Source organism: Salvia splendens, chromosome 17 (assembly GCF_004379255.2).
Source record: "Salvia splendens isolate huo1 chromosome 17, SspV2, whole genome shotgun sequence".
NCBI lineage: Eukaryota > Viridiplantae > Streptophyta > Magnoliopsida > Lamiales > Lamiaceae > Salvia > Salvia splendens.
In genome coordinates this window covers 6,235,558-6,244,078 of record NC_056048.1, presented here as the reverse complement: position 1 = coordinate 6,244,078, position 8,521 = coordinate 6,235,558, and the positions used below count along the sequence as shown (strand labels likewise).

General features: G+C 42.5%; 1 protein-coding gene and 1 long non-coding RNA gene across 2 annotated transcripts; one reads left to right on the top strand and one right to left on the bottom strand.

The window, feature by feature from the left end:
- The first annotated feature begins 206 nt into the window (after positions 1 to 206).
- Positions 207 to 3,492, top strand: LOC121774808 (LRR receptor-like serine/threonine-protein kinase HSL2). The gene is made up of 2 exons (XM_042171668.1): positions 207 to 2,900; positions 3,000 to 3,492. Exons 1-2 carry the CDS (start codon positions 326 to 328, stop codon positions 3,311 to 3,313), a joined length of 2,889 nt encoding a protein of 962 aa, XP_042027602.1. The 5' UTR covers positions 207 to 325; the 3' UTR covers positions 3,314 to 3,492.
- Positions 3,493 to 4,190: 698 nt separating this feature from the next.
- LOC121774809 lies at positions 4,191 to 4,836 on the bottom strand. Its single transcript, XR_006045026.1, has 2 exons — positions 4,470 to 4,836; positions 4,191 to 4,358 (listed from the first exon to the last, which is right to left on the bottom strand). It is a non-coding gene; the product is annotated as an uncharacterized LOC121774809 (long non-coding RNA).
- Positions 4,837 to 8,521: the final 3,685 nt, after the last annotated feature.

Here is an 8,521-nt window from a genome sequence, read left to right as displayed (position 1 = left end):
CTACTATTATCAAAATATATAATCTATCATGAGACGGACAGAGTGAATAAAAAAAATGGACAATGAATGGGACGTGATTAATAGTCAAAACTTGTGCCTCCATTGAAAAAGACAGTCATACACCACTTATTAATTTGAAAAACTAAAGAAAAAAAAATTATCAAGTGGAAAATTTCCATACTGGTGTAGCTATAATACCAATAGGATTAGCCTCCTTTTAATTCTCAGCCATTGATACTATTACTATCCATATTTGAAACTACAGAGCTCTATTAACATTCAAAAACCGCTTAATGATTGCAAATTTGGATCGAATCTAAATTCAATGAATAATCTACTTGCTGCTCTTCTCATCACCTCCATCTTCTTCACCGTTTTCGTGCATTCAGCAACAGATGCCTCAAACCGCGATGCTGCAATTTTGCTCCGACCCACAGAGAATCAACATCTGCAAGACCCGCTCGGATCGCTCCACGACTGGCTCCAGACCTCTCCCAACGCACCATGCAATTGGACCGGGGTTTCTTGCAGCGGCGGCGCCGTGGTTGCCTTGAACCTCCGCAGCCTCGGCATTGCTGGGGACTTTCCGGCGGATTTTTGCCTGATTTCTACGCTCCGGAGTCTCGACCTCTCTGATAACAGCCTCGGCGGGAATATTAGTTCCAATTCGATTGCTCTGTGCTCGCATCTTTCCTCTCTCAACCTCTCTTCCAATTACTTTGTCGGTGACCTGCCTGGTTTCCCTGTGGAATTTCTCAATCTGACGGTGTTGGATTTTTCAATCAACAACTTCTCCAGTGAAATTCCGGCGAATTTTGTTAACTTGCGAAGGCTCCAGTTTCTCTCACTTGGTTCGAATCTACTCAACGAGTCAGTACCCGAGTTCCTGTCCGAGTTAACTGAGTTAACTCAGTTGGTCTTGGCGGTAAATCCTTTTCGGCCGAGTCCTCTGCCGAGAAACATTGGACGCCTGGCGAAGCTCGAGTTCCTGATAGCTCCAATGGCGAATCTCGAAGGTCAGATTCCTGAATCCATCGGAAATCTAAGTTCTATGAAAATCTTCGACGTTTCGCAGAACAATTTGGTCGGAGAAATTCCGAAGAGCATCGGCGGAATGAGAAATGCCGAACAGATCGAGCTGTATCACAATCATCTCTCCGGCGAAATTCCGGATGCATTTTCCGGTCTCACTTCGTTGCTGCGTTTCGACGCGTCGGAGAACAATCTGACTGGGAAAATCCCCCAAAGTCTGGCGGCGCTGCCGCTGGAGTCGTTCAATCTGAACGACAATCACTTGGAAGGTGAAATTCCGGAGATTTTAGGTTTAAATCCGAATCTTAATCAGCTGAAGCTATTCAACAACAAACTTTCGGGTTCTCTGCCGGAATCATTGGGCATGAATTCCAATTTGGCAGAAATCGACGTTTCCGGCAACAATTTGGAAGGTCCGTTGCCCCAGAACTTGTGTTACAGAAGGAATCTTCAGAGTTTGATAATATTTGGGAACAGAATCTCAGGCTCAATACCTGATGATTATGGTAAATGCAGCTCGCTATTGTACGTCCGTATTCAAAACAACGAGCTCTCCGGAGTTGTACCTGATGATTTCTGGGCTCTCGATCTCGATCACATCGAGTTCACCAACAATAAATTGGAAGGCAGTATTCCACCATCAGTTTCAAATGCAAAAGGCCTCCAGCAGCTATTGATATCCGGCAACAATTTCTCAGGAAATTTGCCGGCAGAAATCTGCCATTTGAAGGAGTTAAGGAAAATCTATTTGAGTGGAAACAGCTTCTCCGGTGAATTGCCTTACTGTATTAACCAGTTCACAAAGTTGCTGGAGCTCCACATACGAGGAAACATGTTTTCCGGCGAGATTCCGGGAAGGTTAGCAGCGTGGAGGGAGCTAACGCAGTTGGATTTGTCGAGTAACCATCTCTCTGGCAGTATACCGGCGGAATTGGGAACTTTGCCAGTGTTAACCTTGCTGAATCTTTCCAACAATATGCTGTCTGGTGGGATTCCGGAGGAGTTATCTAAGTCCACAATAAACCAGCTCGATATCTCAAACAATCAGCTTCAAGGCAGAGTGCCGGTTCGTTTGGACACCAAGTTTTATCTGCCTAGCCTACTTGGGAATGCAGAATTGTGCAGTATGAATCTCAAAGAACTTCCACCATGTTCAAGATCGAAGCCAGCGAGTTTGGTGTTGGTGGGAGTTCTCTCATCTCTTGCATTCGTACTCGTTGTCTCACTTGTTTGGCTCTTGATCAAGAACAGGAAACTTATAGCTTTAGGTTGCAGAAACAAGCAGTCTTGGAAGATCACATCATTCCAGAAGATCCAGTTTAGCGGGGAGGAGGTTCTGTTCTCATTGATCGATCAGAATCTTGTTGGCTCGGGGGGATCAGGCCGGGTGTATCGCGTGAGGCTGAAGAGCGGAAAGATGGTTGCTGCTAAGCGGCTCTGGGAGGCGAAGGGGCTTGCAGAATCCGTGTTCCATTCGGAGATGGAAACATTGGGAAGAATTAGGCATGTTAACATAGTGAGGTTGTTGTTTAGCTTCGTTGGTGACAAGTGCAAGGTGCTTGTGTATGATTACATGGAGAATGGGAGTTTAGGGGACGTTTTGCACGGGGATAAAGGGGGGTTGTTGCTGGACTGGCCGACGAGGTTTTCCATTGCAACTGGGGCTGCTCAGGGGCTTGCTTACTTGCACCACGACTGTGTGCCTCCGATTGTGCACAGAGATCTTAAGCCCAACAACATCCTGTTGGACGAGGAGTTGAGGCCGAGAGTGGCTGATTTTGGGCTGGCCAAGATACTGAACAGGGATGCAGATGAGGAAGATGGAGCTATGTCCCGTGTGGCCGGATCTTATGGGTACATTGCACCAGGTTAGGGTGATATCCATCTTCTTCTTGTTGTTGTTATTGTTGTTGTTTGTCTTTGTAGTAAATGACATATTTAGCTTACGAATTTGAACAATGTTGCAGAGTACGGGTACACGATGAAAGTGACGGAGAAGAGTGATGTGTATAGCTTCGGAGTAGTGTTGCTGGAACTAGTAAGTGGGAGGAGGCCCAACCATGAGAACAAGAACATCGTGAAGTGGGTAAGGGAGGTTGCATCTGCAGAGGGTTTGGAAGAGGTGTTAGACTCGAGGATGGATGCTTCGATGATTGAATACGATCAAGTGGAGAAGGTGCTGAATGTGGCTCTGCTATGTACTGCTGAGCTGCCCATCAATAGGCCATCCATGAGAAGGGTTGTTGAATTGCTCAAGGATCATAACACTCGAGGCATCTAATCAACTGTAGCACTTGTATTGTATTACTACAAGATTATGCAATTTTCAGTTTCTGTACATTAGGGAAGAAGCAGAAATGTTGTGTAAAAATTTGAATTTTGTTTCCGGGCATTAAGTGCTGGGAAAATAGAATTTGTAAATGAGGCATTGTTATCCAAGTATATAGATGTTGTATCAAACTCTCATCTATAAAGTAGTACTTCATCATCGCTCTCATCTTCCTCTAATACAACATCATTATTCTTAAGACGCTCTAATTTCAAACCTACAATGAAAGATTGACCTGAGCTCTCGGCTTCTATGTACGCACCTTGAAGTCGCTCTTCAAATCTTTGATTGCTACAATTGAGGAACCACGCCAGAGAACAGACAATCCCCCCACTCTGCAACCTCTGGTAACGCAGTTTGATCCTCCATTCTAAGTTGTAAGTTAAGTAGTCAGGAAACTCAACAAGCTCCTTCATTGGCCTCCCCATCTCACTCTTGAACTAGTAGTACATGTTCTGGGTTTTTTTTTTTCCAAATTTTGGCTTTAGTCCATTCAAAATTCAAAGCAGGAGCCAAAACACCGAAATTTTTGTCTATATATAAGGCCTTTCACAACCAAGAGAATACCATGTTCAGAATCAGATAAGCCATATGTCTTAAGTTCTTGGCTGTGTTATAATGAGAATGAAAGCAATTTCTTTTTAAGATAATCTGCATATTTGGTCACAGTGTTGATCTTTTTTGCATTTTTTATCTTTCTAAGTAGTCAATCGTTTTTAGCTTTGTTATATCTTCTAAATCTGATGTTACAAAAAAATTACAAAGCCTTATAGTTCTCCTAAGACGATTAGTGAAGTGATTAAAGCTTCTGTGAATGTAAGTACTCAAGTGGAGAGAAAAGGCAAAGGATTATGAAGGCTGTTATGGAGAGAAAATAGTAAAACCTTGAACTGTCTAACATTGTATAGTTTTATTTAAGACTTTTTCTAGCCTATTTAAATACACAAATCTTGAAAGGCTTGATGATTTCAGTGTGTGTCTCTCTCCCCTGTCCAAACTGTAAAATAGAGAGTGGAATTATATGACATTTTACAAGACATTACCAGCAAAAATTTACCATCAGTAACGAAGTCACAACAATAATTTTCAAATTAAAATCCAAATTTACCAGCAATGCCACGACGCTGAATTTGCCGTGAAAAGACTGGAGGCGTGAGCAGACGGCACGAGTTCCGCCGTCGGGAGATGACCAGCAGCGATAGCGCCGTGGTGGAGCAAGAGAGAATTGGCGGCGGAAGAAGCACGACTGAGACCGACAGCGCTGACCGCCGGGAGAGAAGAAGAGAGATGAGCTGGCGGCGGCAAGCAGTTCGTATATCCAGCAACGACGAAAAAAGGGCGGGGACGATCGGTTCGGCCAGCGGCCATGACAGAAAGGGAGAAGAGAGATTAGGAGTTTCAGTCCCATTTTGGATTTCAGGCAAGGTGAAAAAAAGTTGAAGATAGTGAATTACTAATTTAAAGTTTTTGGCCTGTTGTTTTCAGTAAAAGAGGGGGATTGAAGTTAATTTGGTCTTTCGGCCTAATTAATAAAATGGAAGATTGGGCAGAAGTAAATTAGATCAATGGGTAAAACTTCATGTACGTTTTTCGAGATGGAATGGAACACAAGTTAAGGTTTTATGCGAACAAGGTGGCCTTTTTTGTCTGTGTGGACTTTCTTTTAAATATGGATTATGTCCTAAACATGTTTTGATGTGAAAGTTAATGTGATGTATATTTGTCATGCTATGGTTAATCGAATTCGGGTCTTAGTAGGGCCGCAAACCCTGTTTGGACTAGTTTACACCTATGGAAGATCATGCGCCATCTTTCAAGTTGATCGGTCTAGTGATTTGGAATGTGGTCGTATTCCCTGTCACCAATGGTTCAGATATGGTAGATGTCTATGAGAACTTTGACTGCAGACATTCTTTTTACGTTGAAAATGACCTAAGTGTCTCGTGCATTTTTTAAGTTAAAGTCCCGAGGTCACTCAATGGTGGCATGGGTCCACTGAGTGAATCAAGTACTCAACCTTTCATATATTTAAAAAACATGCAGGTTGAGCGGTGACGAGCACGAGGGTGTTGGGCAGAGCTTATGAAGATTTATGTTTGTTGTTAATATTCTGAATGTGTTGTGTCTTCATCATTCGCTATTGAAGTTCTTTTGGAATCATGTAATGTTGAGATATTATTCATTTCGAGTTATTTTTTTATTAATATGATACTCTGATTTTATTTGATCTATTCCTATTATTTCGAGCTATTCCCAAGTATACAATTGTTATTCCCTTTCTTCCTCAATTCTTAAAACCCCTAGTCGCGATCAACCGTGTTTTCTATCCTTAGAAAATGCGGTCGTGACGCCTGCTAAAAAAACTGTATATCACCTGGTCAACATGCTCTTACAAATATATGTAGTACTCATTTGGTCTCAATTTAAATGAGCCATATTTTTTTTTGGTAATAATTAAATTTCTTCTATGTATCACTTTATCCTACTTTATTCTCTCATACTTTATTATCTATCATTTAATTCATTAAATATCATTGCCGCCTAAATTTTTGTGTCAAAATAGAAATGTCTAACTTAGGCTTAGACGGAGGTAGTATTATTATTTCTGTCTCACTAAGTGTATAAGATAAAGCGAGCACGCAAATCAAAGTACCATGCAATACCTACCATAGAGTTGTTCGGAATCTAAGATCTCATCTACTCAAGCATGAATATAATCCTATGATCAGAAATGTCTATTATTATGTAGACGGTAGGTTCTTTAGAAGGTTGGAAAATATAACAAAAATATCACATACTACACAAGTGCTCTAGCTTATTTCCAAATATGTGGAAAAGCATGGATAGAGACAATGAACCGGACCCATGACATGAAAAGTCAATAATTTATTTTAGTCTCGATTTTTAATTGATATCTTTGATAGATTTCCATTCAAACAATTTGAGCCGTGTTAGACCCATCAGCAATGAAAATTATCAACCCGGTTTTATCACATAGGTTCGGCACGCTACTTGGTACTACTATTAACCAATGAAATAATTCGATAACAACATATGTTATTGAGAATTGTACCACAGTTAGAGTATGGAGTATTACTTATAAATAGTAATAACTAAGAATATAAGAGCATCGGCCGCGGTGAGCAGGACGCTGTCCGTCCGTCTGTGCCAGCAGCACGGCACCGCTGTCCGCCGCGGCGCTCTTGCCGCTGGCACGGACGTGCTCGATGCAACCGTCCGTCTGTGCCAGCGGCACGGCACCGCTGTCCGCCGCGGCGCTCTTGCCGCTGGCACGGACGTGCTCGATGCATCGAGCACGTCCGTGCCCGCGAGCAGCTGACGTTGCGCGTTCTGATTGGCCAACGGCATTTCCGTTGGAAATTCAATTTAAAAAAAAAATCTAAAATAATACCAAAAATTAAAAAAAATCAGAATCCCAAAAAGCTGGCCGTTTTTTACCGTTTTTCTGGATTTTTTTTATTTTTATTATCCCCAAAATCATCTATAAATATACACATTCATCATCCATTTTCACATCAAATCATTTCTCATTCATATTTTTTCATACAACTTATATTTACATCGTCCTCTCTCACTCAAACCCTCAAATGGATTTCACTCATCTCATTGCGGAAACGGAGCGCGAAGAACAAGAATACTATGAACAACATCGTGCCGCCTATGAAGCCTATGTCGCAACGAATACCCCCACCCCTCCTCCTCAACCAACTAGATCGCCGATACATCCATCGTGACCGAGAGGGAGCCAACGAAAGGCTCGTTGCTGACTATTTTTCCGACCAGCCGCGGTTTCCGAAAGATTACTTTCGGCACCGTTTTCGCATGTCAAAACGCTTGTTTATGTATATTGTCAACACATTGTCTGCCCGTGTTGAATACTTTCAAACAAGTACAGACGCAGCCGGTCGGCAAAGTCTCTCGGCGTTGCAGAAGTGTACATGTACCATCCGACAACTTGCTACTGGGCAAACGACTGACCTCTTCGACGAGTATTTGCATGTCGGTGAGTTCACTGGAATCCTTTGCCTTAAAAATTTTTGCGAGGGCGTTCATTCAGCTTTCGGAGAAGAATTCCTTCGGGCACCCACCAACGATGATTGCCAACGGTTGCTTCGTCTTCACGAAACAGTCCATGGTTTTCCCGGTATGCTTGGCAGCATTGACTGCATGCATTGGTGGTGGAAGAATTGCTCGACTGCTTGGAGGGGGCAACACTTAAGCGGCCACAAAGGCGGCGGCCCAACACTTATCCTTGAAGCGGTCGCCGACTACCGCATGTGGATTTGACATGCATATTTCGGTGTTGCCGGATCCAACAACGACTTGAACGTGCTCTATTCTTCGCCACTCTTCAATGATGTGTTGAATGGTGTAGCACCGGCGATCGACTACACCGTCAACGGAAATACATACCATATGGCTTACTATCTCGCCGATGGTATCTACCCAAGGTGATCGACTTTCGTGAAGACACTCAGCAACCCGCAAGACCCGAGACGGGTTCTTTTTGCGCAGCGTCAAGAGTCTGCTCGTAAAGACGTCGAAAGAGCTTTTGGGGTCCTTCAAGCCTGATTCAACATTGTTAAGGCCCCGTCTCGACTGTGGTACGTGAAAAATATCGCCGACATCATATACACGTGTATTATCTTGCACAACATGATTATAGCCGACGAAGGACCGAGGGCGGCTAGCTTTTACGACGAGGATGAAGCCGGAAGCTCAACCGCGAGGTCTCCCCATGCCGAGGTGTGCATACGACGGTGGGTGAGAGGATTGAATTTAGGCACACAATGCGCGATACCTGAACCCACGTTGAGCTACAAGAAGACCTAATCATACACATTTGGGCGAAATTCGGCGACGAGTAGTGGGTTTTTTTAATTTTATGAATTTAATTATGTAATTTTAAATTTTTAGGATTTAAATTATGTAATTTTTAAGACTTTAATTATGCAAATTTTAATTTTTAGGATTTTATTTATGTAATTTTTAATTTTTTTGTAATTTATAATATTATTCCGGTTATTTTTAATGCATTTTAATATTGTGGAAATGTTTTTATTTAAATTGAATAATAGAATGGTGGGACCCTTGAGTTTGTCCTTGCGGAAGAGCACGGATGTGAGTATTGTGCTCTTG